A 27,598-nucleotide genomic window follows, 5' to 3' on the forward strand; every position below is an offset into this window, starting at 1 on the left:
GAAACAAGTGCTCGCTTCCAAGGTCCACCCGGATTGCTGGGAAAAGGGGGCGCTGCCTTTTTGTCGCTTGCCATCTTTCAGACGTGTCTCTGCCCTGACCATTGTTGACTTCTAAGGAATTTGCGACTCTTTTTAGCAAATTTTCCAACATTAATGGTGAGGTATTTTGCTATTGGATGCGATATTAATTAAGAACAAACTTTTTTTACCTACATCGGGTGGTATTTGACGACACCGTGCAGCAAATTTGCGGCTTCTTCCTTTTTACCGTGGCTATTTTTTGGAATTCACTTTTATTGACATTGTTAAGATTATTGTCTTGTAATGAGTAAAGAAGCTTTATCTCAGAATCCTCAAAAGCTCTAATTGAGCATCTTTATTTTTACAGGAAACCAGGCGATAGAGTTGGAACAAAGCCGCCGCCTGTGAGAAACACAGCCTCGTGAGATGGACATCGCCAAATCAATATTTGGACCAAAAGTTCCTGACGGCTATGGTGGAAAAGAAGATTACAATGTAAGAAAATGCGGTCTCCCCCTACTTACAATTAGTATCCTAATGAAAATACAATTTTTAAGAACTTTCTTTCTTGTGCAAACTAATTTTTTTTAGTTAAATTTCTCATTGTCTTAAAATTTTTCAATATTCTGGCAGAATTTTTAGGATGTGAATTTAAATTCTTCAATTTAAGTTTTAAGTTGACTTTCATTTAATTTATTATGCGTTTTAATTTCTTTGCATCAGAGATATAAAATAAGATATAATATTATTCATAAAAAATATAAATGTTTTTTCATAAAAAGAATTATATTGTACTCAACCCTGTCATTTTTTGATCGGAGTAATTTTTCAAGTATCAAAACGACCGGCAAGAAGTGCAATCTTGTTTTTTGGCCGTCTGTTTTTCTGGCATTAAAACCGGCGCGCGGTTCGGCAGCAAGTATGAGAGTAGGCAGAAGACCTCATCCTCGATTAATTCTGCAGGAGGCGTGAACGATGAAGACGCGAACGGTGGTGAGCGGCCGCTGCCTGGCCGCCTGCCTGGCCGCCACCCTCTTGGTGGTCCTCCTGCTGGCCCTGAGCCCCCTCTCAGCGCCCGACTGCAACTGCGGCCGCTTCGAGCCCCTCGAGACCCCCCTCTCTTCGGACCGGCTGGCTGTCCTTGTGCCCTTCAGGGACCGTTTTGATGAACTGGTCGAATTTGTGCCACACCTGACCAACTTCCTGCAACACCAGGGCGTCAACCACGAGATCTTTGTGCTGAACCAGGTGGACCAGTTCCGCTTCAACCGCGCCAGCCTCATCAACGCCGGATTCAAAGTTGTCCGCCGCACTTTCGACTACGTTGCCATGCATGATGTCGACCTTTTGCCCTTGAACCCCGAGTTGTCCTACGCTAGACCGGCCGACGGCCGCCCCTTCCACGTAGCCGCCCCCCACCTGCACCCCAGGTACCACTACCCAACCTTCGTCGGTGGAATTCTGCTCATCTCTGTCAAGGACTTTGAGCAGGTCAACGGCATGAGTAACAAGTACTGGGGTTGGGGGTTGGAGGATGACGAGTTCTACGTGCGAATGCGGGACGCCAGGTTTAACGTGACGCGGCCTGGCAACCTGACGACCAACACGAGCAACACCTTCTGGCACAATCACAACACGTCGCGCAGGAAGCGGGACTTCACCAAGTGCTACCACCAGAAGGAGGTGACCCGCCGCAGGGATCGCTACACGGGGTTGAAGGACGTCAAGTACCAGGTGGTGGCGCGCCACCACCTCAAGATCGACAACATCCCCTTCACGCTGCTCAACATCGAGTTGGAGTGCGACAAAGTTCTCACCCCGTGGTGCGAGTGCGAGGAGCCAAAGGAGAAGGCCAAGCCAAAGACTTGAATAAGTGTGCCTTCCCGTAGAAAGTATTATTTGGAGAGGCCATATGAACTGCCATATTGTTTGAAACGCAGCACTTTTTGTAAGAATTAAGAAGTGGCAAATGGATTAACTGTAGGGAGTATTTAGCTGCTTCTAGTCTGTAATTCTACTGTGAACGTTTTGTTTTCTGTTCAAGTGATATTATTTTTTTTACTGATTTTGTTTACGAATCTTTATTATAATAAAAAATAATAACAACAACAACAATATCTTTTGCTTCTTTGTAATTTAATTTAGTTTGGTATGACAAGAAGAAGGAGTATAATTATCCAGTTAATCCAAAAATAAGCCAGAAAATTGAAAAGTATTTGCTAATTAACTTATTTGAACTTCTTATACACAAATGATTTAGGACATTGTCTAAAAATACCGTTGCAATTTAAATATTTTGCTGTAATTTTATTTCAATTTTCTCCCCAACAGGAAAAAGTTGAAACGGCAGTGTCGGACGAGGAGGATGGTGGTGACGTCGGATGCTCTTCTGTCGACGCCTCTGACGGCATCAGTATTCTGGCAGAAGGAATGGCCCCAACGCCTGGGGGCCCCTTCTCTGCCCTCATTCCCTCCATGTGGCCCCAAGACTTGCTGAGCCAACTGGGCCAACCAGAGGATCCAAATTCGCAGCCAGAATATAGATATGATGAGTTCGGTTTCCGGGTTGAGGAGGAGGACGGCCCGGAGCAAAACTCCAACAAGCTGTTGGGAATTCCCTTTGTTGAAGATCCTCAGCACAGGTAAAACTAGATTCGTATTAATTAATTACATCATATTTTCATGGTATCTTATGCAAGTATATACATATGTCCTTGTTATGATGAATTAATAAAAAAAGGGGGGTGAAAATAGGCTGCAGTGGGTGGCACATCTTGAATTCAGTCACAACAAGGAGGCCAGTGACCTGACCTGGGACACGGTTGATGTCAGATTGCCTCACACTGACCGGCTGAGAACAATGGTCAGACAGGGAATTCCGCACTCCCTCCGACCCCAGTTGTGGATGAGACTGTCTGGTGAGTCTGAGGAAACGCTTTATCTTCTCAAATTTCAAGTTGTATTGTTTGATAGGGGCTCTTCAAAAGAAAACTGCTTCGGAAACAAGTTACAAAGAAATCGTCAAAGCTTCCAGCAACGATTCTCTCATGACCTCCAAGCAGATCGAGAAGGACCTCCTTCGCACCATGCCCAGCAACGCCTGTTTCTGCCGCATTGACAGCACTGGAGTGGCTCGGCTCAGGAGGGTGCTCAGAGGGTTGGCCTGGTTCTACCCTGACATAGGGTAAACTTCAGTAGAACTCCATTGCATTGATAAATATTAAAGGAAAAAATTAGTTATTGTCAAGGCACTGGAATGATTGCTGCATCCCTTTTGCTTTTGATGGAGGAGGAAGACGCGTTCTGGATGATGTGCACCATAGTCGAAGACCTCTTGCCGGCCTCTTACTATTCCTCATCTCTATTAGGTAATTATTTCGAAATTTTCTCAAAAATATATATTTCTAATTTGTTGCACAGGCGTTCAAGCTGATCAGAGGGTCCTGCGCAACCTGGTGTCAAACTACCTTCCCAATGTGGACCAAGTTCTCCGAGAGCACGACATCGAGCTTGCCCTGATCTCAGCTAACTGGTTTCTGACCATTTTCGCCTCTGTTGTCCACATGAAGGTGTTGATGAGAGCTTGGGATCTCTTCTTTTTTGATGGCTCCATTACCCTATTTCAAATCACACTAGGCATGCTACGCATTAAAGGTTCATTTCAGTGACTTTTTTTTAATTTTTCCCTTAAAAATAATTTTGTATTTCAGAACCGAATTTGACCACTCTTGAGAACTCTGCCCAGATTTTCAACGCTCTGTCAGACATTCCTGGTGACATCGAAGATGTCGAGCAGTTGATTGAAGTACCACACGAAATAATTAAATAAAAAAAATCCTTACAAATTGTCCTCAGGTCTCTTTTGAAGTTGCTGGATCTTTGAATGATATGATGATTGAAACGCATCGGCGACGCCACCTGGCCTACCTCATGGCTGACCAGGGTGCCCTTGTTGGCAACCCAGAGTCAGTGTCCCACTTGCCTAAACAGCACCTGAGCAGGTTACGAACTTTTTTGCGTTGGCTTCTGTATCCGTTCCTTGGCTGCTTCTTCCCTTCTCACTTATTCTTCCCGAAACCCAGAACCAATTCAAAGCGAGAAAATGGCCTTCGTAAAAATGTCTAAAAAATTTGGTGGATGTAGCTTGTAATTAAGAAGTATAATTTGCATGTTGCATGTTTAGTTGCTAAAATGATCTAGTTCTCCTTTGTTAATTTGCCTGCTTTCAATAAAAACCTTGCATGCGCTTTCATTGTCGCTCTACTTATGACGAACCCAGCCTTCAATCTCTGATCTTGTAGGCGTCAAGTGAAAAGAAACAAATCGGTAATTCAGCTACTACTGTTTGGCGACGAGACCACTGAAGACGACATAAAGAGTAAAAATATCAGACAAACAGAAATATTGGTTGATTTAAGAGAAGCAGTTTTGCAAGTTGGGAGACACTTCATGGCTATTGAACCAAAACATTCCAGACTCTCTCTGCAGGTAATATTCAATTTAAAAACAAATGGTATTTCATAAGAAATAAAAATCTAGGCGGACTACACAATGGAGAGTCATGCTCGGGACCATGAAAAATATGTTGACGTTTCGTTGACCAGAAAGAGGAGGGCAAAGGCTCTCTTAGGTAAAATATTCCAGTTGATTCAATAAAGGTCAATTATTTCATTTAATTCCTGTAAAGATTTTGAACGACATGATGACGATGAGCTAGGTTTCCGAAAGAATGACATCATTACCGTGATTAGTCAAAAAGATGAGCACTGCTGGGTTGGAGAGCTCAATGGTTTACAAGGTATTGAGAGGCTATTTTTTCCTGTAGATATTTATAGGATCATATTTTAGGTTGGTTCCCGGCCAAGTTTGTAGAACTGCTAGACGAGAGAAGCAAACAGTACTCCAGTGCCGGGGATGATGCTGTGTCAGAAGCAGTTACAGATCTAGTCAGGGGCACTTTGTGTCCAGCAATCAAACAGGTGCTTGAGCACGGAATGCGAAAACCCTCGTTCCTGGGTATGCTCTTGAATTTTTAAAATCTTTTTTTATGAAAAATTATATTTAGGTGGAACTTGTCATCCGTGGCTCTTTGTGGAAGAGGCAGCAAAAAGTGAGGTAGAGCGAGACTACAACTCTGTGTACAGCCGCCTAGTATTGTGCAAAACTTATAGATTAGATGAAGATGGTAAAGTTCTTACCCCTGAAGAGGTATTTTATTATTTAATTATTTATTTTTTGCTAAAAAAATTAAAAAAAAAATCTAGTTGTTATATCGATGTGTGCAGTCAATAAACTTGACTCATGATGAAGCACATGCACAAATGGATGTAAAATTGCGAAGTTTGGTCTGCTTAGGCCTCAATGAACAGGTCTTGCACTTGTGGCTGGAGGTCTTGTGTTCTTCCCTTGATGTCGTCCAGAAATGGTGAGTGTTTCAATTAAATTACCAAGAAATTGTAAATGATTTTAAGTATCTTCTCCATAGGTATTACCCTTGGAGCTTTGTTTGTAGTCCAGGCTGGGTGCAAATAAAATGTGAACTCAGGGTGCTGTCTAACTTTGCCTTCAACCTGAACCCTGATTGGGAACTACCAGCCAAGAAGGAGCAGTCACAACCATTGAAGGACGGGGTTCGGGACATGCTTGTCAAGCATCACCTTTTCAGCTGGGACTTGTAACTTAACAAAATTCTAAAATTGCACTACCGAAGCCTTACAATTTTTAATTTAATGTCAAAATAACTTGATATCTGACTGAGTCACACCTGTAGTCTATTTTAGTTATTTGCATTTGTTTTCTAGTTGTTTGTTGTTTATACATTATATTTCATAATTTTACTTTGGGAGAGTCAATCGAAATGAATGGATGGGTGCATCCTTTTTTTATTCTCTCCAAAAGCGTTGTTCAATTATTTTTATATTTTTAACAAAATATTTAAATTTATTGTTTCATTCCATACAGATAAAGATAACTTTGATTGAAATCAAATCCAACAATATAAATATATATGATATATGACCAGTGTCGAATAAATTGATGTTCTAATCACCTTGACAGACTGACCAGCAACCTATTTCTTGTTTTGAATTTTGTAGTGCACACTAGAGCAATTCCGCAATCTCTCGGCTGCTTGCTCTGCAGTCAAATCCCTCTGAGCCTGAGCAAGCAATTCGTATCTGGAGAAATTATGAATCAGAATTGCACTCAAAGATATAATCCAAGTATTATTACCCAACCATAAACTTCTTAATTGTGGCTGATCTCAATAACGGCGGCAAATAAATACCGTGAAACACCCAGTGATCCATATTTTCAGTCAAGTGTTTCCCAGTGGGTGCCCCTGATTATAAATTTAATTTCCAAAAAATCCAAAAAAATGAGACCAAAGATTAATTCTCAAAAATACCATGCCAGCCCATTGAGTAGGGGAAGCTTGTCAGGAACAAATTGTCATACTTGGTGGTTATCACTTTCATGGCATCAGCCAGACTCTTTTCTTGTGAGGTTGTTAGGTCGGTGAACCGCTTGGGTAGTGGAAGTGATTCTTTTGGAATGGGCAGGATCATTGTTTCAAAAGGCCAAACTGCCCAGTAAGGCACAACAACAACCCAGTCAGCATTTGCAAAAACAACTCTTTCCTTTAAAGTATTTTTTTCGAAATAATTATATTGATATTAAAATAACATACTTTTTTCTCAATTTCCTGGGTGGCATATTCACCAAGCATAATTTTCCCTTTCTTTTGAAAATACTTGAGCTGATTTTCATTCTTCACACGGCCTTCGTTGGGTACAAAGTCGGAAGCCCAGATTTGGCAGTGCGGGTGTGGATTGGAGCATCCCATGGTGGCTCCTTTGTTTTCAAAGACCTGCACCCAGGCATACTTCTCGCCTAACTCCTTTGTTTCCGAAATCCACCTTTTATACAAAAAAGATTAATGACAAAAAATAAATTAACAAAATATATTATATTATTTTCCTACTTCTGAATAACTTTTGTGATTTCTTCGACAGACATCAGCGGAATAGAGATGTCAGACCTTGGATGAAAGCACATGACCCTGCAAGTGCCTTTGGCTGCTTTGGTTCTAAACAGGCCATCAGCCTCACCTTCATCTTTTGGTTCAGGAATTTCCTCAAGTAGGGCAGGGAAATCGTTGGTGAATGTGTAGGTTGACTCATAAATAGGGTTAACCTACAGTATGATTAAAATATAAATGAAATACTTTTAATTTTTAGAAATATATTTACCACTCCAGATGACCTCTTTGCTCCTGGACAGAGAGGGTTGTTCAGGTCTGCTGTATTTTGTCCTTCTTTGTCGTCTGGCTTTTCTACTTGTCCGGTCCACGGTCGAAGCATCCGGTGTGGAGACACGAGGACCCATTCATCCTTTAAAGGATTGTATCGAATATGCTGGTGTTCTGTGCCAAAGTTTATAATTTAAGGAACATATAGTATATATTATGAGATATGAGATAATAATTAACATTAACAGCAAAAGCAAAAATTAACCTGTTGGATTGAAGGACATTTTAAATCCAGGCAGTTGCAATTCAGCAATCTCCAGAAAGACTTGACTTTTCTGTGTCCGGACTGATCCTGATATAACTATGTCACCGACGCAATCTGAGATAATTCAGATAAATATTCCAATTAAAACTCAATTGCTTAGATAGGAAAGGAACAAGAGCCACTCCCCCCTTGTTGGAAGAAGGAAAAAAAAGGGGGCGTGCACAACACAACAGCAATGCCGGCATGGAAAAACACGTGTTTGTGTTTTGATATCTCGAGCTCGTCGGTGCAGAGTTTTTGAAACAGGAACGTGTTCATTTAATTTGCAGCAAGACATTCCAAAATCATGGTAAGAGACTAAAATGACGTAAAGAATCATAATTGTATATTCAAATGTGTTTTCCGCAGAAGAAAGCTTCGAAAAAAAGCAAAGGCCGCAGCCTCAAAATCAGCCAAGTAAAAAGGGCAAACCACATCAAGACAAAGTTGATGAAACGTGGCAAACTGAAAGGCAAAGTGAACAAAAATCATAGGGCCGATATTACTAGGAAGACGGTGAAAAATCCTCCAAGGCCTGAACCAGTGGTTGAAGAGTTGAGCGATGATGACATGAAAGACATGGTCGAAGAAGGAGATGTAGATTTCCACAGAGATGCTGCAGCAGCCAAGTCATACTCACTCCTGAAAAGGATTCGTTTTAACAAGTAGATTTTTTTTTATTAAAAATGAAATATTATTAACTTTTTTGAAGGACAAGCAGTGAAAATGGGTCTAGAAAGAAGCGTTCCAAAGGACCCGGAGATGGCAGTGACGATGAAGAAGTGGAAGAAAAATATGAGGAAATGAGGCAAGACACCCATGAAGATGAAGCTCCTCAGAGAGATTTGCTTCCAATTAAGACAAAGGAAGGCATCGTCCGACGTACCACAACAGAAATGGTGAAAAATCTAAAACCGGAGATTGCAGGTCTGTAAACAAACATTGTTCCCTTTCTCAATAATATTACTTGCTGATTTTTAAATTTTATCAAGTGGCCCGAATTGAAAATGGTGGTCCGGTCGAAGATGAAAATGAGGAGGAAGAGGAATTTGAAGAGATTTCGGAATCCAAAATTGACCTTTCGCAACCACTGAGTGCAGCAAGATTGTTGGCTCTGCGGCATGAGCAGCTGAGCAAGTTTAGACTCAGAATAGGCTGCCTGGCCAGTGGTGTTCTTGAAGATCCCACCAGCAAAGTTGGGTTTTGGTTATGTTCGCATTGATCAATTTTAATTGTCTATAATTTTTTTAGATTGGAAATTTGAAGCATTTACTGGCCTTCTTGAGAGAACCCCAGCCCACGGAAGTGGCAGTTACAGTTCCCCGATTGGCAGCATTTTCTCTATTGGAGGTTTTCAAAGATTTGTTGCCTGAGTACCAAATTAAAAATGTGGCAGAACCTGGAATCAAACGTAACATTTCAAGTGCATGTGAGCTGTTTTTAACTAAATACATTAATTTATGCAGTGAAAAAGGATACTTTGAGGCTCCAGACAGAGGAGAACTTGCTTCTCTCAAGCTACAAGCAGTATCTGACCCACTTGGAGAAACTGATCGAGCCGATTGTAAAACGCCGAGGGCAGACGGCAAAAAAGGTTGAACAGGAAACCCGTTTGGCTGTGGTGGCTGTGCAATGCATGAGCCAACTGCTTGTAGCTAGACCATATTTCAACTTCTCGGCCAACATTGTCCGTCTGCTGGTGCCTCTGCTCGACCACAAAATGTTGGAAGTGTCCAATCTTGCAGCCGACGCGATTTCTCAAGTTATGAAAGACGACAAGAAGGGTGAACTGTCCTTTGAGGTAATCTGGAATTTTTACTCGCTTTTCTGTATATTAATTTTATATAAAATTAGATCCTGCGAAGAATCAATGCATTAGTCAAAGCAAGGAGTCACAATGTAAAACCGCAGTGCTTGAAAGTCTTGTTGGCGTTGAGAATCAAGGACATCAATTTGGACAAGGAAAGAGAGCTCGAGACAAAGCACAAGAAATTAAATAGGAAGGAAAGATTTTTGTCCAGCTCAAAGAGAGACCGAAAGGTGATGATTACAATTTTTAAATTTATGAATGTTTTTAATGAATTTTTGCTAGCGTGCCAAACGTTGGGATGAGCTAAACAAAGAACTACTTGAGACTAAAGCTGAAGAAAACAGGCAGACAAAGAATAAGTTCTTCACCGAAGTGACCAAATTGGTATTCACAATTTTCTTCCGAGTTTTGAAATCTGCTCCCACTTCGGCTCTCCTCACCGCAACTCTAGAAGGACTTGCCAAGTAAAATTATCTTGGTTTATAATCTGCAAAATCATTACAATAACGTCCTTCAGGTTTGCCCACTGCATCAACGTTGAAATGTACCATGACTTGTTAGCTGTTCTTGAACGGCTTCTGAAAGATGAGGATGGGCAGATATCTACTAAACACAAACTTCTGTGTGTCCAGACTGTCTTTGCTATTCTCTCCGGACACGGAGAGTTTTTGGTGATTGACCCCACAAGCTTCTACACCCAACTCTTCAAGTGTCTCTTCAAGATTTTCTTAGGTAAAGTTGGGGAAATTGTTAGATAGTCGTAAATTCTTAAGGTTGGCCTAATATTTGCTAGTATGACCCTGGAACTATTATTATTTTTTTAATGAGTTTGAAATTGCAATTAAGTTTTTGCCTTTCTCAAATGATGAAATGAGATGATTGAAATATAAATCATTTGCTCGCAGGAAATAAGCAAGAGGACTTGAAGGTAGCTTTGCAAGTTTTGACCAATTCAGTCATGAAGAAGCGCCACCATCTGTCCCAGCAAAGGTTATTTGCTTTCACAAAAAGGCTTGCCACGGTTGCCTTGCAGCAGCAGCACAACGGCACCTTAGGGTGTCTTCAGATTGTCAAGAGCATCCTCGAGGTGTGTTATTTATTAAACTTAGCATAATAAATTTTTTTAATGAAATTCTCATTTCAGTTTAGCAGAAGTTTAGATATTCTTCTTGAGCCAGACAATTCTGTTGGGCAGGGCGTGTACATGCCGTTGGTCGAGGATCCAGAATATTGCAACGCTGGAGCAGCGTCCCTTTATGAATTGCTCATCCTAAAGGTTTATTTTTATTAGGTTCAACGTCCGGTTTTACCAAATTTTAATTCTAACAGGATCACTACCACCCTATTGTCCGAGACTATGCTCAACACATTTTGAAAAGGCCCCACATTGAGCAGGAAAGTGGTGATATTGTCTCTGGTGTGCTCCCACAACGCATTGAAAAATTGCAAGTTATAGTTTTATTATTTAAAAATCATCTTAAAGGTTTTTTGATATAGGTCAGCCATGGAGTTGTTTGACCAATATGATCCTTCCGATGTCCAGTTCAATCCAGCAATAACAGCCCCTTTCCATTTCAAACCCAAGCAGAGGGTCTTCTTTGTTCCTTCAAATATCAGAAATGTGAAAATGAGACACATAATAGGAGATCTTATGGAAGACGAAGAAATCGAAGAAGGAGAATCACAAAATGTTGATTTTTACCATCTTTAAACATTTTAATAATAAAATATTAAATTGTAGTTTGAATGATATTGAAATATTGATTTATTCTCAATCTAGCAATAAATTAAGTTTTACAGACTCTGCATTAATTTGCACAATTTTATCCTTTATATTCACTTAAAATGTAATTGAATCATATGGTCCTGTGCACCATAGCCTTTTAATATAGACGTTTGGTTAAAAATAATTCAATGTGGCTCCTTTAAAATATTTTATGCAATTAAAATACAATATATAAATCTGTTTTGAAAAAACAGATGACTCATGCCTCTCCTATTAAGAATCTGCTTTTAAACCAACAAAAATGTAATGTAAAATTGTCAATTTTTCCATATTTGAATCTAGAAATACGTAATATAAATGTTTATGAAGTTTGAAGGAAATGACAAAATTTTTCTCTTTCCTTATTTTATTTTTATTTCAATCTCTAGAAATTTTACAACACTTTTTCTAACTTACTTCTCACTAGAAAACATTACATCAAAAATGACGCTTCTTATTACAGTGATTTGAAACAATTCTTGTTGCATTGCTCTTTGGTTTCACAAACATGTAAGTGAATGATGAAAATGCTAGAATGAAGAAGTGCATGATTGTTATATATGTGAAGGTACTAAAATAAAAATGCGACTTTGAAGCACAAATCTTGGCTGCGCTGGAGAGTAAAGCTATTGTAACAAAATATAATAGAAAACCCATGCAAACTATTATAATTTATAATTATTTGTTCTGCGTTTCTAAATATTTTTATCAAGATCTAAACAAAAATCTTAATACTGGATAGGAAACAGACCTTTCCTAAAAAAATGCAGTTCATTCTGGAAATGACAAGGAGTGAAAAAAAAAACATTTTGAAAATACCCTATAGCATATAGCTGAAGGTTGCTTTCTTCTTCAGCAGAAAAAAAACTTGAATAGTCTGATTAAATCAAGATAAGATTTTGTGGTCATTTTCAAATCAGCACCTGGCTTCAAGCAAAAAAGCCTTTCTTTGGCTCCAAATCAAAAGCTCGGACTAGAGGCGATGCCGTACACAATTAAGTTATAGGTTTGCACTGATATAATATGTATTTCTTGATAAGTGTGACTTGAGATTCCTTATAAACTCCGACAATATAATATGAAATTTCACTTATATCCTATTCTTGACTTTTCCTGAACTCACATTCTCAAAAGTTCAAATAAAAAGGTAATTCTCGTATTCCTTGTACGAATGCACCGGTTTGGCAATTTGCAAGGCTTGGAAGTGGGGAATGGTCTCTTCGAGGATGGCCGACGACCTGGATGACCTGCTTTTGTAGTTGTTATTGTTGAAGAGGGAGCTGTTGATTATGTTGGTGGTGGTTTGCACGTAGTGTCTGATGGGGACGTTTGATATGTGTGCCCGGATGGGCTGCTGCTGCCTCAGGAGACCGGAAGGATCCCTTCTGGGCAGGGCAGGGGGCAACTGATGCTCGAAGGTGCGCAGCAGGTGCGGCTGCGTTGTGGGTGACGGCAGGCCAAGATCACTGCACCATTGCTCTTGCAGCTGCAAATTATAAAGTCAACCATGCATGAGTATAACACGGATAATTCTTTTAAATTTAAAACAGTTTCATTAGTTTGGAATATTGTCATAGAAATACAATTAAAAAATGGGAGTTAGAAATGATGTTGTGAAAATAAAGAAAATCATTAATTTAACCAATTTTACTGAAAAAGGGAATTTTTATAGCTTAAACTTTTACGAAATGGAAGTGAAAATAATTTTTACCCCGAGTTTCCGTCTTGGCCGGTGGCGATCGGGATTTCTGTGCAAGCGGAAGTGAGCGTCCGAGTTGGAGCCCCACGACTGCTGCACCTGCAGCGGAAGGTCCTCGTGGTGGAGTTTGCGCTGGAATTCTTCTGACGGACGCACGACGTAAATTGAGAATAGCTCTTTGCGTTCCTTGCTGTTGTAGCAGTTCAGCAGGATTTGGACCAGATCATCAACAGTGGTTTTCTCAGAAATGTGCAGGCTTTTGTACTGAGACTGCGGAAAATTTTAAATTAAAAAATTAATCCTTTATCATTTCTGATGTGCTTACCCCTGTCATCAAGACGCCATCATAGATTTTGACCAGACCACCCTGCCTTGCTTGAAGGGCAAATCTATGAGGGGAAAAATTATGATGATTTACAAAAATGTTTACATTAAAGTTTTTTCTCATATTTCTTTGTTACAATTTCAAATATTTTAATTTATTAAAAAATAATTTTTTTCAATCCTTATTTTCATTGTAAAATTTTTACCTAGAGTCTCCTTTGGGATGACATGACTGAAGTTCTGCTGGACGAGCGTCATCGTCCAAAACCAGAGTGGATCGAATTCCTAAAATAAAGTAATTAAATTGTTTTAGAAAGCATTGATTTAAAGAAACAATTTTTTTTATATAATCAAATGAATGAAAACAAAAATTTGTTAAAAAAAATTGAAACTTGCCTGCTCTGCGAACGGCAACCTCCATGGTGAGATAGAAGAGTTTTGGGTCCTTGTGGCGCATGCGGAATTTTGCGAGCAGCGCTTGGATCACTTCGTAGCTGGTGGTGGAGAACGTGATGGACAGAGTTTTGTACTCGATATCAGGCCGCAAGCAGCGGGCGTACACCTTGATTGCTGCCTGTAACAAGATATATCCACAGTTTCATTTTTCAATCCAACACACGTGATCATAAATTATATTATTTTTAATTTTTTAGAACAATGAAGAGGAAAAATGAAACCGCAGCACACACAAATGATTAAAAATTCTCATTAAGAATAGCCTTGCTCGTTTGTGGAAATGTTAATTCTGAAGAGAGCAGTGCCTTATGTGATGGAAAAGGATGTGGTCCATTCTACAATAAAAATAAATTGCTACTTGCGGCTGGCCGCGCGCCGGTTGTGGGCAATTCCCATATTGATATATACCGAAGCCGGAGCGCAACGAAATAGTTTCTGTTCCATAGAGCGCTGAAATGCTTGAGCGACTTTTCTCGACTGGCTGCTAATTGCGTGACTGCAGTGTGTTTTTTTTTCGTTTATTGCAATGCTATTTACTGATGATTAGGCCAACAAGTTATGGGAACAGACACGTAACGTCTCAAAAAGAGGCAGGAAACTTGATATAATTGTCCAATTTTTTTTTAGATAAATTTTCACACAAACGTAAAATTAATTTTATTGTATAGAGATGTTGAAATGAGTGATTTCTGCATAAATGCGACCCACTTTCCAGCATTAGGAAATATATTTTTGACGATCAATCGCCAATAAATCAAACGTCGTTAATTCGCATTTGTTGCGGGGTTGACCTCGTTTCGGGGGCGCCTCTTGTGTGTTCTTCTCGTTTTTACGTAAGCTTGTATGTTTCTGCGTAAGAAAGCATAGGAAAGTAGCAAGTTTTAGTATTATGTTCTCACGCTGAGAGGAATCTGGTTCGCTTCCTGCAGAGCCGAACAATTATTGCCGCAATCGCCGCCTCTTGGTCTCGTTAGCGCCGAAGAAAGGAGCTACAGAGAGAGAGGACGTGCGGGTTTTATCCAATGCAATCAGATAATCGCTTTACGCTGTGAGGGAATTTTTCAGATACACTTGTCAATCCCCACGGGGGCAAACCTGTTACTTCATAACAATAATGACAAAAAATATATTTGTTCACGATAAATATTGTAATTATATTTTCATTCTTTTTACCTAATTGCAAAGTAAAGCTAAATTTTGAGCGTTTTTGTTTAATTCGTTTTAAATATATATGATAATATTTAGAAAAGTTTTTTAATCTGAAGTTTAAAAATTAAATGAACTTAAATTTTTTTAAAGAGATTTATTTTACAAAAATAATAGTGAACTGGGAAAAGGTTTTGATCGATTAAAAAAATTGCACCCATTTTGGAATAAAAAAATCGCGCAGCAGGTGTTTGGTACTTTTTGTGAGAAATGTTCCGAAAAGCGCTCCCAGGATACACGATACGGTTTTTTTGGCGCAGTGTCTTGTGAACTGTGCGGGTCCGAGAATGAAATCTCCGGTGTTGCGGTTAATGGTTCACCATCAGCGATCGCGGGTGGCTCTCCTCAAGTGTCGCTCGTGCGCGCCGCGTTTTTCCCTCGGTCTCTTTTTCCATCGAGGAAGTCGCCCATTAAAGAGAGACTTCATCTCTTCGGGGTGCACGAGAGCGGATTACATTAAAACGATTGAACGCGAGCCCACTTGGTGCTCACAGAGAACAGAGCATCGCCATTGTATGCGCTCGAAATAAACGCTTGGCGCCGAGTTCGAGTGATAAAATTTTACATCAGAACCAGCAGGAGAGATGAATTCTCATCCTTTCTGTGTGAATTTCTTAAAAAACAACCAATTTTCAACGCTAGCTCTGACTTCGATTTCAATGCCAACCGAAGCGATAAAAATATGAAAACCGTTGCTCTCCCTTTCTTTCTTATATTATATTTTCCGCTTCGAGGTGTATTTTTTTGAGCAACGCAATATCGCTCCAAGGTGATCTGAGATGGTGTTCAGAGTGAAATTTTATCTGCGAGCAAACAGGGAGTCGGACGGCGCGCGGACACTGATCCCCCGGCTTGATCCATATGAATTGTTTGCGCAACAGGGCGTGGAAAATGCGCCACCATTCAATCCTTTGATTGCCAGCGATTCAGCACCGAGATCCGACGCCGGCTGTGCAAATTTAGACAAGAATCGCAAAGTCTGCTGTTTGCACATAAAAAAATTTTAACGGATTTTTGCAGACCTTTCATAAATAAAGAAATTAAAAATTATTGGACCTAAAAAGTTATAAAAAAATGTCTATATTTTTACTAAAAATTATTTGTATATAATTGTCCATCAGGAAACAATTCTTATCAAAAATAAAAATAAAATACCCTGAAATAACAATTAGATTGGAGCTTTCCCTCCGCAAGCTCAAAAAGGGCACAGGCCGACAAGACTTTCTTCTTGGCCTGGCAAAAAAAGAAATACTCACATTAGTATTTATTATGCGGTATACAGGGTTTTTTTTATGCCAAATTTTTGGCATCAATTTCAGGTAACATGGGGAGATTTCAAATCAGATTAAATTCAAGATCTCAGATTTGCTTCCTTGAAAGAAATAGATTTTCAAAAATTCTATATAAATTTATGTTGATTTATTTCACATCAATTGAAAAAATATATTCTTTTGTCTTGATGAAAAATGTTCTTGATAACAATTAAGAAATGCGCATCAGCAAAGGGAGGCCGTGGATGCTTATTGAGTAGCATAGCGCGAGGCTAAAGGATCTTGACATGTGACATGTAATAATTTTCATTATTAAAACAGGAGGCAGATTGACGACGGGCGGCCGCGGCGGCGGGCGCATGACGCCAGCAGCAGCCAGATGAGCTGCACAGCCAGCAAAACATTATTCGCTGTGTGACTTGGTCGAGCTTCTTAGAATAACACAGCCAGCTTGCTGACATAATCAAAAAACCAAACGCGAGATGCTCTATTTAATTGTGCAGCCTGACTTCAGACTGCGAATTGAACATTCGAACAAAAAGGGCACAAAAATACCAGGAAACAATCTTTAAAAATCTTGAAATAAACATATTAAATATATAAGCAGAGTTTTTAGAAAGATACTTCATGGAGATAAAAAACTATTTAACTAAATGTAAACTTATTATCAAAATTTATCAGCAAAACAAAAATGAATTTTTCACCTCAGATTCCAAATTCATTATAATTTATTATATTTGAACTGCTTGGACTCAATTGGAGCAGCTGCAGGGCGTGTGCCACAAATTGGGCAAAGGAATTTTTTCATTAAAGTCTGCGTCAGCACTTTGAATATAAAATTAATCTTAATTTGACTTTACGACTATCTGGACAGAAAACCAAGTGTTTTATATGTGGACACGGTAGAAAGGCAAAGGGAAACTAAATCTTATCCTGCTATATAGTAAAATTCCAAGTGCGGCAGGATGTTATCAATTTTTAAGTTAATTGCCACTAAATTAGATCATCCGCTTTCAATACTTATCCTCCTCCACATACTTGACTGAGAATAAGCATAACAATATCCACAGAGGGTTTAAAAAAATTATTGTTTGCAAATTTGCAAAAGCTTTTAAATTTGCTGGTAGTGCAGTTTTCGAGCCGCACAAAAATTAAAAACAAAAAAAGAATACAAATATTCAGACTGATGAAATTTTGCAACAACATAGATTTTGTTTGGAGTTTGTGGCACTCACCGTGTTTGGAATGGCCTCGTTGAGGGAGCTGTAGCTGGAGGAGCGCGAACTCAAAGCTTCCGGCGGCGAACCGCCCAGGCTCGAGTGGCTGGTGCTCGAGCACAGACTCATCGAGTCGGCCCTCGACCTGCACGGACTGATGTGCACGTGCTTCAGCATCCTACCCTGTCAACAGAAAAAGTCACGAATAAGAAACTACCCTTTGAAAATTGTAATCATTTAATGTATTATTAAAAAAAATTAGGTACAATAATTAAAAGGGACGGTTGCGCGGCGTCCTGTCTGAATTGGCCCGAGGGGGATATTTGTCAACAATTATGGCAGAATTCGATATATAGGTTTGCGCGCAGTCGACGGGCAAAATCGCGTGCAGCCCTAGTGGTGCCCAAAGCGGAGGAAGTGCGAGCAATTGAGCCGCCGCGTGCAGGTGAGAGGCGAACAAAGGCGGCGGCGTCAAACCTGCACACACGACGAGTCCCTTTAAACTCATATTTTTTCACGTTCAATGCGCTATTCAGCGACGCCATGTGCGCGCAGAGGGAGGATGTTTGAGAGCGGTGTTTTCCTGCCGCACATATAGGGCGCCCCGGGTGTGTTTCGAGCGAGTGCTTTGGGCTGCCGAGGGGAACCATCTGCTGCTGAGGTGCGATACACGCGGGTCATTCAATCAAAACAGGAAACGAGCAGAGAGAAAGGTCGCTGCCACCCAAAGTCCAATACCAATTGATATGTCTACTTTCAATCATACAACAAGTTTGATGATGTTGTTTGCTCTTTGTGTCGCTAGCTGATGAAAAAAGGAGCCGTGGGAAACGCCAAGTCAATATTTGAAATGGATTGGTTGGAGTGACTCCAATGGATTCAATGATGTTGGGTTTCAATAAAGTCTGTAGGTTATTGAATCTAAAAATTAATGGCGATTATAGTTAATGCCAGCCATTTTCTTTTCGTTACTAAAAAATTGTGCAACAAACAAAGCACTTAAATTGAGCTTTTTACTTTTAAACTTAAAAAATTAAAATATTTTTTGCATCAGATTTATTTTTATTAGTTTGGATGTACAGTAATGAATATTATATTGAGTTTAAAATCAAACAAGAAAAAGGACTTTTAAATAATTTTCATTAGAGGAGTGACGAAAACCATTTATTTTGTACACTAAATTAATTCAAAAGTTATCCAATAATATTTCCGACCTAATCAACAGAAAAAAAATTATTTACAGGAAAAACTATTATATTATGGATAAAAAGTAAAATAAATTTGAGAAAAAAATTGAAATTGTGCAGAGTGAATAGTTTTTGTTCCACATGATTTTTCTCAGAACATAAAATCTCTTTCACTTTTAAAATATTATATAAGCAAGGCTCATTCAAAATTATTCATTAAGTCAATGCACAGCTCAACACATCTGGCTTGCTGCATATAATCAGAAAAGCAAGCGATGAACTGTTTTGAATGGAAAGGATTATGAGTTATTTTAACCTCGTCAGTCAGAGCTTTCATGAAGTTTTGAGCTCTTTTTTAAGTGTAACCATATGTTTAAAGTTCTCTCCCTTTCTTCGAAGTTCAACAACCAAATGTTGCCCCACACAGAAATACACACCCTGCGTTTCAAATGCCGAGAAGAGCATTTGGGCGATGTCACGCCTCTATAATTGTAAGCCGTCGCCGAGATGAAGCTTCCTTTCACACGCGGACACTTTGCATTTGGCCGCGCCATAAACGGCAGCAGCGAAAGACACCCTTCGTCTCTTCAGGCTGCAGTTGGCGTGCAGCAAAAGTTCTGCCCAGCACTTTGTCATTCATTCGTCGGACGAGTCGCGCCGCTTGATGAATACAAAGTAAGAGATTTTGTTCAGCTGCACATACACGGTATTCACATCGGGTATGGAAAAAGGATGAGGTCCTCTTTCACAAATCATCATTTGTGTTTGAAAGAGGGACGAATAAAAAGAGAGACACCCAATGAAAAGGAGAGAGACGCGTGAAAGGATTCAAAATTTCTCAATTTGATGATGGGAAAATATTTGTTATGAGAAAGTTCTGAAGGTGAAATTCAACAGTAAAAAACCTTACCAAATCCAGATATTCACATTTTTAACTAACATCAGGTAATTGGAAAAGTGTTTGAATAAAGCTGAATTATAATTTTATACCCAATTTATAAAAAATAAATATTGAAAAAGTCATTTTTTTACAGGCGAAATTATGCGGGTTTAACTTTTATAGTTGAAAAGGAAAATTGCTAAATTGTGATAAACATAATAATTTTGCAAAAACGTTTTAAAGTCCATGAATATAAAAAAGCAATTTTTTTTCTGGAATCAGTTAAGTAAAAACGGTCACTTAATAGCCTCGTACATTTTTAACTAAATTGACATAATTCCTTGCTAGGATATCCATCATAAGAAATAAATTTTAAGATTTGATCAAATTAAAGACTTTTCTCACCAGTCCAAATATTCCTATTCCCAGCAGAACAAACGTTTTTTATGTGTGAAATAAAAGAAGTCGAAAGATCAAGAGCGCGCCGCTAATTTGACGGCAGCTCGCGATTTGTTTCAAATTGGTGTGTGATGAGCGTTCATTGAATGAAATGAATGAGCACTTTGGTCCGAATACGGTTTGTTGAGAGGAGCGTGTAAAATACATAATATCGAGCAGTGGAAAAGTTAAAGCCCAACCGGAAACCGGTCGACACGCATGGTTGGAACTTCCATGACCACTTTTTGTGTCTCTCACAGACATAGGGGTAGAAAAAGTGCAGGCAGGAATGCGTGCGGTTGATTTTGTGGCTTTCCACCGCAGCACTTGTGCGGGCGCGTCAAATATTTTTTAAATGTCACACGCTCGCCAAAGAATGCATAATATACAAAAATAGTCTGGAATGAATAACATCCTCCAAAATATTTTTTAATGAAAAATACTAACAAATCGTGAAATTAAGTTATTATAATACAAAAAGTCTAGCAGAGATTTAAAATGTAAAGGCCTCCCTTCATGGCACGGATTCCTGCGAGCTTATACATATTTAATTTTTATATAAACACACTTCAGATTAAATTAATGTCATGTAGACTTCTCTTAGCACATATATAATTTTTATTCTCTTAGGAAGAGAACTGATGATTTCTTTTATGTAATGTGATATTCTCTAAATGCTGCGCGTTTATCCCATTGTTGGAGAGAAAAACGGAATTCTTTTCATTTCACACAGTGGAGTAAAAGATGCGCTCTCTCAACGTCTGCAGACTGAAAGAGAGCACTCGAGAATATTTGTATACATAAATTTTTCTCCGATTCCCACCGCGGCGCTTGGAGACAGATTCCTACTTATAATTCTGTCTGAAAATAAATTTCCATTCACTACAATATAATCCCTGCAAGTATCACCGTTGTGCAATTGTCTGCAGGCGGCACAATTTTCCGCAGCAAAACTCTTTTCCCACACCAGCTTTTTGCTGCAAAATCTCAAATTTGCAATTCCGCGTGCCCATTAGTTTATTCAACAAGGTCGTCAGATAAAGATAAAAATATATGCGTCTCTTTTAATTTGCAACGCGTGTCCGTGTTTGTGTGTCATTTCTCAGGGAATATCCAGTAGTGTATAGTAAGTGACGTCAGTGGCCATTCTATACTCCTGATTTTTATCTACGCAAGGTATCACAAGGTATCACGAGCGCGAGTGGCCGCCGGCGAGGTCGGCCGAGCCGGATAAGCGTGCGACTTATGTAATATTGCGACGACGCCGGCTTATTTCGAGACAAATCCATTTATCACCAGCACGACCCTCCACCTGTCTCGACAAAAGCGGAACCAATTGAAGTCCGGCTATACTTTGTCCGATAACAAAGAAAAAAATAGAACAAGGCAAAACTGTGGTCAACAAATTGACACAATACAATTAATTTATTAACTACATTATAATTTGCGAATAAGTGCGTGTTTTAATTTTCTATCATTATTGGAAACTAGATTAGCAAAAAAATTCAAGTTCAAATTTTACATTTTCTGAATAATATCAATGATTTTTTTTTTTAATTTTCGCGACAAAATGAATGAGGAAATTATTATTCAATTTTCCATATAATCTTCCTAAACTTTTAAATTGTATTATATAGAAATAACCTCTGGAATTTTTTTATCATGATAATCAATTTTTCTCAAGGTGAGAAAAGCCTGAAAGGGTTTGGTCGAGCAAAAAATGCTAAGTGTCACACCATCCTATTCACGACATATCAAATCTAATCTGTTGGCGGAGGCGGAAATGCGACGAATTTCAATAAAAATCCATCTCGGTGTGGCCAAATTGGCTCTTAAGTAGACAGCTGAGGTCGTCGCGCGTAGGTGCCATAATGTTCTAATAATGAGCTAAAAAGGGTCTATATTCTGCAGCGAGCGCACGCCCTCCCGGATTAGCTCACGTGGCATAAATAAAAAAAGAAGTGCCATATTTCTTCCTCCTTTGTGCTCGCTCGGCAAAGCAACTTCATTTTTGCTCCCACGCCCACGCGTGCACAAGGGCAAAACGTATCCAGTGACGTCACTTTTTGCCAAGCCAGAAACAAAAACACCATTTCTGGGTGTCATGCCATAATGATCTTTTCGCCCTTAATGAGTTCCGTGACTTTTTATTTGATGAAAACTTAAATTTCAACAAATTTCCAAAAAAAAGTATTTATCAATTTTTTTTGTATACTATTATTATATCATATTAGTACTTTTTTATTTTTTTAATATTGTTTGTTATTTTCAATTTCTCATGGATGAAGTCCGTCCGTTATACGCGGCGCTTGATTGCCCAACAAATGTTAACAAGGACCTGCTGTTACTTTTTAATTGTTCGATTTTACAAGGCGAAACCGCAAAAAGACCAGAAAAACGGAACCCTTTTATTGGGAGGATTATTCTTTTTTTTTTAATTCTTTAAGACTAGCTTGAATTGAGTCACGGCCGCATGTTGCGTCAATCAAACAGATAAAGAGAAAAACCGGGGAAAAAAGTAGAAGAAAAAATAAATATAAAAGTGGAGTTTTAATTTTTAATGTTATCTAATTTGAAGAGTGCTGAAAAAAGCCTTTTATTATTGAATTTTTCTAACTCACTTCACTTGTCATTCTGGTAAAAGATTTTTACGAATATATAATGACATTCTGAGTTATGTAAAGAATTAAACTAACTTATTATTTAATACTTTTTCAGGACTTTACAATAATGCTATATGCTTTTATTGCCTTAAAATATAGGGTTCTTCCACAGAAAAGTCACCTCATGATAATAAACTTCGCTTCACCAGTCTTAAGTCTTAAACAATTAAATATGGCATAGTGATCGAACGCATTTAATCAAAGTGATTGGATTTATAACCATTTTAGGGCAGAGCCGGATTCGAACATTCCAAAAGCCTTGGACAAGTTCCGCGTCTATTATACGGAGCCAAACTCGAATCTGTCCTCCGCAATGAATGAAAACAACGCACTGATAATGAGAAGCGAGCGTGTTTCGATCGTTCAGGGTGGAGCCGCGAGAGAAAGATGGGAAGATTCCGAAGATTCCCAGAGAACGCCCAAAACTCATGAAAACAAAACGCGGCGCAAGGACATCACTGCTCAAAAGGTCACGCCATTGTTTTTCTCACATGCGAGCATTACCAGCAGCAAGTCAAGTACTTACGTGCGATCTCTCATTATTTCTGCCATGGCAACAACATGACTTTAAAGGAATAATAATAAAAAAAAACATCGCATGTGAACTTATTTTTATAAATCGCAATAGGCCAAAGGGATCTCTGAGCAAGTTGGGAAACAAATAAGACTTTATGCCTCATGACAAATTGTAAACATTTTCCATTTAAAGCCAAAAGGTATCATATAATGTGATATAATATTAAATATTTTGAGGTTTCGTAATGAGGAAATTAAGAAGAGTAAATTCGTTTTCATCACGGTAGTAAATTGTAAATTACTCATGCATAGTTGCACGTCATTAATGGAATGTAACGACTTTTGCCTCTAACTACTTTTAAGAGAGGTAAATATAAAATTGCTAGAATTATGACCAATTTGCTACACCAAGGACACATTAATCAAATTGTTTTATGGATTTGTCAATAATTATATACTTTTCAATGAGAAAATGAATGAATTAATTTAATATTTGCCTATCAGCAAAGGAATTTTACAAGGATACAAAAGTGATTGCATTTCAAATTCTAAATATAGAGAAAGAAATCAAAGGAGGCTTTGAAATAGTTATGTTCATGAGCCGAGCCATCAGGCGCCGAAAGTAAAAAAGGGTTGAAGCTTGAGCAAAAAATCATCTCCGCGTCTTCAATATGGGAAACACATGTTGCGCGTCTCCCTGTCTAATATTAATTCCCACATCTGCAGCGAGAGTATGAATAGCAGGGCAGATTTCGTTTCACAAAGCCCCTGCCCAGAATACTAAGTCTGCGAGGGAGGTCTCGCTGCTGGCTCGACGATGACAATAAAAGATTATTATGTGCGTTATGTGAATGCAAGGTCTTGTGGTTCCGAATCACAATGCGCCGTACATCATCTTTATGGAAAGAGAAACACCCCCACACGCAGCGTATTATTTTTTGACACTCGTCCAACGGATATTTTGGAGGGCGTAAGTTTTTTTATTTATACCTGCGCGATGGTCCCCAAAACCAAATTAAAAATTCCCTCGTGTGTCAGTTTAATTTCCTGGTTGTAAACTTTACTCAAGAATATTGATTTCACAAACAGTAAAAGCTATTATAAAAAAGCGCCCACCGCAGAAATATCGAGAAAAAAATTGATTTCACGCATGAAATTTTAATTAACATCTTAATAATCTCAGAAAATCTAAGGTTTGAACCTTATGTACAAGAGTGTTAAATTTTAATGTAGAAACTCTCTTGTATATTTAGTATTATTTAGTCTTGGAATAAAACTCCATTATTTATAATACAAACTCATCTTGTATAATTGTAAATTTAATCAAGAAAAAAGTGAATTAATTATATTTTATAATTTTTTAGAGAACAAGATGGTAATGCAAGGAAACAATAATAAACACATGCAGTGAAAGTTTGATGCTCTGCTTTAATTTCTTCCAGAATAATTATCGCCTGTCTGAATTAGTGTGTATTAATAAATATATCTCTCTCTAGCTTAAGTCAGTGAAAGTGAAGTGCATGGGAAATTATACGATTGTTCGAAATCATCTGCTGATTAGGCAGGAAGCAAGGAGAGCGGTGGGTGCAACAGATTTTATTCAGACGCCATCAGGTAATAACAATTTTAAAACGCCATATAAGAGCGGATATGCATGCAATAAATTGTTCCACAATTCCTAATGAAAATAATTATTCTCAAGTGGCAGGGAAAGTGCAGTTTTCTTTTACCAGAAAATCAACTTTTGCATTTATTTCAGCAATAATTTTACAAGTTTTTTTTATTTAATTACTGTACAAAAATTTAAATCGAGAGGAAAAGGTTTTTGACGGTCATTTTAATAATTGAGGCTGTCACAAATTTCAGACTTTCTACATGTGCAAAAAATGCCGCGGCGTGATGAATCAAACAGGATTGCGGTGCCGTGGGCGAACTGGGTGCAAAAAACGCTTGAATCGGTTTTCTCTCTTGCGGTGTATCATAAAGGTAAGTTTAGTTAGCAGTCATCATGAAATGAAGTTGTCCAAAGTACTCATCATTGCAATAAGAATGTATACGTTTGGAAGTGAACACAATAAAGAAAATGAATCACAAATTGAACATGCACCAAATTTGAGTCGATTTCACTTTGCAACAAAGAAACAGTTCCGGATATACAAAAATGAATCACAATCTTTGATATTTTTCAATATTAATTTTTGAAAGTAATATTTTGATATATGACTAAAATCTCGTATTTTGTAATTTCTGCTAAAATTTTTTATTCAAATTTCATCAGCATCAGCATTTCTGCATTTAATTAAAAGATTTTCCTGCTCGCCGCCAGAATCTCTACATTTTTCTGCGAATTAAAAGCATTTATAACGCGCTTGTGACATCACCGAGAAAATAATCGTCGGCTTTTCTTTCCTCCTTTCATGGCTACTGACGGCGTGCCTCAACTCTTTCAACACCAAGTCGCGCCGCCGCGTCAACGCCTTTCATTTTCTCGCGGCTGATAATAAGTATTGAATTCGACCTTGTTGACACAAATATTTTTATCGACACGGACCTGAATTAATTTCTATGCCTTTTTAGCATTCAGTAAAGGTATAGACACTTTTTCTTGATGCAGACATACACAAGCCAGAAGACAATGAAATTTAATTTATTTGACATTCCTCGGTGTTTTTGTCACTATATGAAATTCAATTAATTATTGTCAACAAGTACCAAAGATTTTTTTATTAAAAACGAATTAAAATTAAACACTAAAAATTCAAAACTAAATTTATTTTTATTTCCTCTTATAATTTCCTGCTCTGTTTTAAAAGAATTGTGTAAATAAGGGTTTGTTATTGTTTAAAGAGATTTTGCTATTTTAAGATGAAATAACAAGAGACGCTTGTTCGGCTGGTGACGACCGACAAATTGGTGGCAGCTTTGTTTGAACACGAGCACCACGCGTTCATGTCCTTTCAAACCAGACGTAAACAATGTTAGCGCGGCTCGTGTCGTGCCCCTAGCTGCTGACAGACAAAAGCAGACGGATGGACAACCACTAAGCTCGTCCAAACAAAAAAACTCGCGGATATTCTAAATAATTCCAACCAAATCGCGCGTGGAGCGGAAAAGAGGAATTCGGCCAATTCGTGCGTCGGATCCGCTTCAATGGGCCCTGCGCTGATAAGCGCGCACGCATCGCCTGCAATTACGCGCTCCACACAGATAAAATACAAATAATTTGGAGTATGAAATCGTTTCCGCATCAACGGAATGAGTAACACAAAAGATGCGCCAAAATTTTCATTTCCGTGTTGGTACAAAAGAAATTTGTAACAGATTCTTATCTCACATACAATTGAATACAAGATTTTTTCTCTACAAATTGGGCAAATAAACAACAATATAACGTCAATTTGACGAAATGCATAAATTATTTAAAAAAATTATTCCGTGTTTAGTTTGATTTTTTTCGCAGTATTTTCTCATTTTTTTTTTAAATTAAAAAAATTTGGAAAAAATTAAAAGAAATTGATTTTATTGATTTAACTTTTTCTTAGAATCACTTGAAATTTAAGTTTCTTTTAAATATACAATTTATTACTTTCAAACCACTTAACATTGACACAAATGTTTTGAAATTGAAATTGTTAACAAATTGGTTCAGAAATTATCAGCCAAGGTTGCCTTAAATTAGAAAGACGTGAATTGATAAAAAAAATACACTTTCAAGGAGAGAGTGTCTCATTTTTCCTCTTTTACTTCAGTAGCAAAAAAAAAATGCTCCAGATATAATTAACTGGCACTTTATTGGCACTATTTTCTAAAACCATCTATTTCAGCAATAATTATCATAATTAAACAGCCAAATCAAAGAGTTAGTTATGAAACTCACGCAGGCGAAAGAAATTGCCCAGCGATTAAAAACTGACCAAGGCCAACGTGAAAGTTAATTGTCATCCAAATAATCTAGACTTTTATAAAAAAAAATCAATCACCTTTGAAAAATTAGTAAAATTTTCACCTAAAAAATATGATGACAAATCAAAGATTTATCAGCATTAAAAGGAAATTGGCAAATATTTGTCCTAATTATTCATTATTTAATATATTATTATTTTTGAAAAATAAATAAATATTAAAAATTAGGGAAAAAAACACAACAAAAACAATTTGATGAATTAATAAAATACATGTACATAATTACACAATATTAAAAAGTGGACTCTATTAATTAAATATAATTAAAAAAAACTTTACCGGATGAAGAAAATGAGGCGAATTAAGCGATGACAGCAGTCACCGTGGGGTGTCCAATGTCCTTCTGGACGTCTGCACTCGAAGCGACCTCCGATCCGCGAGTGGATGTGGTCTCTTGATGGTCTGTGGCCGGACTCTCGTGCGGCGTGGAATCTGCGTGCGTGCCCTGTAAATCCACACTCGTCGGCTCGCGGCTTCACTCTGAATCTGAAGAAGGAGTCTGCCTTTTGTCAGCGAGTGTGGGAATGTGGGGGAATGTGCGGGCGGCACCTCGACCATGCCCAATTGGAATGCAATCACAAAAGAGGGGATCAGGGAATCCCTCGATCCAAGCTCCCGCTGTGAATTCC

General features: G+C 38.3%; 5 protein-coding genes across 5 annotated transcripts; 3 read left to right on the forward strand and 2 right to left on the reverse strand.

The window, feature by feature from the left end:
- The first annotated feature begins 382 nt into the window (after nucleotides 1-382).
- Nucleotides 383-2,105, forward strand: LOC132203660 (beta-1,4-galactosyltransferase 7). Its single transcript, XM_059631578.1, has 2 exons — nucleotides 383-516; nucleotides 985-2,105. Exon 2 carries the CDS (start codon nucleotides 997-999, stop codon nucleotides 1,888-1,890), a length of 894 nt encoding a protein of 297 aa, XP_059487561.1. The 5' UTR covers nucleotides 383-516; nucleotides 985-996; the 3' UTR covers nucleotides 1,891-2,105.
- On the forward strand, nucleotides 389-6,083 carry LOC132203655 (small G protein signaling modulator 3 homolog). Its single transcript, XM_059631571.1, has 15 exons — nucleotides 389-516; nucleotides 2,353-2,663; nucleotides 2,776-2,939; nucleotides 2,995-3,205; nucleotides 3,259-3,389; nucleotides 3,442-3,675; nucleotides 3,732-3,826; nucleotides 3,877-4,022; nucleotides 4,323-4,509; nucleotides 4,561-4,651; nucleotides 4,709-4,819; nucleotides 4,870-5,037; nucleotides 5,087-5,229; nucleotides 5,286-5,446; nucleotides 5,507-6,083. Exons 1-15 carry the CDS (start codon nucleotides 448-450, stop codon nucleotides 5,697-5,699), a joined length of 2,415 nt encoding a protein of 804 aa, XP_059487554.1. The 5' UTR covers nucleotides 389-447; the 3' UTR covers nucleotides 5,700-6,083.
- On the reverse strand, nucleotides 5,878-7,717 carry LOC132203659 (galactose-1-phosphate uridylyltransferase). Its single transcript, XM_059631577.1, has 7 exons — nucleotides 7,536-7,717; nucleotides 7,272-7,444; nucleotides 7,004-7,215; nucleotides 6,710-6,938; nucleotides 6,428-6,659; nucleotides 6,253-6,361; nucleotides 5,878-6,197 (listed from the first exon to the last, which is right to left on the reverse strand). The coding sequence occupies exons 1-7, from the start codon at nucleotides 7,552-7,554 to the stop codon at nucleotides 6,092-6,094; spliced, it is 1,080 nt and encodes a 359-aa protein (XP_059487560.1). The 5' UTR covers nucleotides 7,555-7,717; the 3' UTR covers nucleotides 5,878-6,091.
- A 32-nt stretch (nucleotides 7,718-7,749) lies between these two features.
- On the forward strand, nucleotides 7,750-11,136 carry LOC132203003 (nucleolar complex protein 3 homolog). Its single transcript, XM_059630413.1, has 13 exons — nucleotides 7,750-7,884; nucleotides 7,944-8,239; nucleotides 8,287-8,501; nucleotides 8,567-8,769; nucleotides 8,826-8,985; nucleotides 9,041-9,375; nucleotides 9,429-9,614; nucleotides 9,667-9,848; nucleotides 9,902-10,116; nucleotides 10,290-10,471; nucleotides 10,529-10,660; nucleotides 10,714-10,829; nucleotides 10,882-11,136. The coding sequence occupies exons 1-13, from the start codon at nucleotides 7,882-7,884 to the stop codon at nucleotides 11,093-11,095; spliced, it is 2,439 nt and encodes an 812-aa protein (XP_059486396.1). The 5' UTR covers nucleotides 7,750-7,881; the 3' UTR covers nucleotides 11,096-11,136.
- A 364-nt stretch (nucleotides 11,137-11,500) lies between these two features.
- On the reverse strand, nucleotides 11,501-27,522 carry LOC132203004 (uncharacterized). Its single transcript, XM_059630415.1, has 7 exons — nucleotides 27,249-27,522; nucleotides 17,341-17,505; nucleotides 13,569-13,746; nucleotides 13,379-13,457; nucleotides 13,174-13,237; nucleotides 12,861-13,118; nucleotides 11,501-12,635 (listed from the first exon to the last, which is right to left on the reverse strand). The coding sequence occupies exons 2-7, from the start codon at nucleotides 17,497-17,499 to the stop codon at nucleotides 12,285-12,287; spliced, it is 1,089 nt and encodes a 362-aa protein (XP_059486398.1). The 5' UTR covers nucleotides 17,500-17,505; nucleotides 27,249-27,522; the 3' UTR covers nucleotides 11,501-12,284.
- Nucleotides 27,523-27,598: the final 76 nt, after the last annotated feature.

Source organism: Neocloeon triangulifer, unplaced genomic scaffold, assembly GCF_031216515.1.
Source record: "Neocloeon triangulifer isolate White Clay Creek 2 clone unplaced genomic scaffold, ASM3121651v1 ptg000017l, whole genome shotgun sequence".
Classification (NCBI taxonomy): Eukaryota; Metazoa; Arthropoda; class Insecta; order Ephemeroptera; family Baetidae; genus Neocloeon; species Neocloeon triangulifer.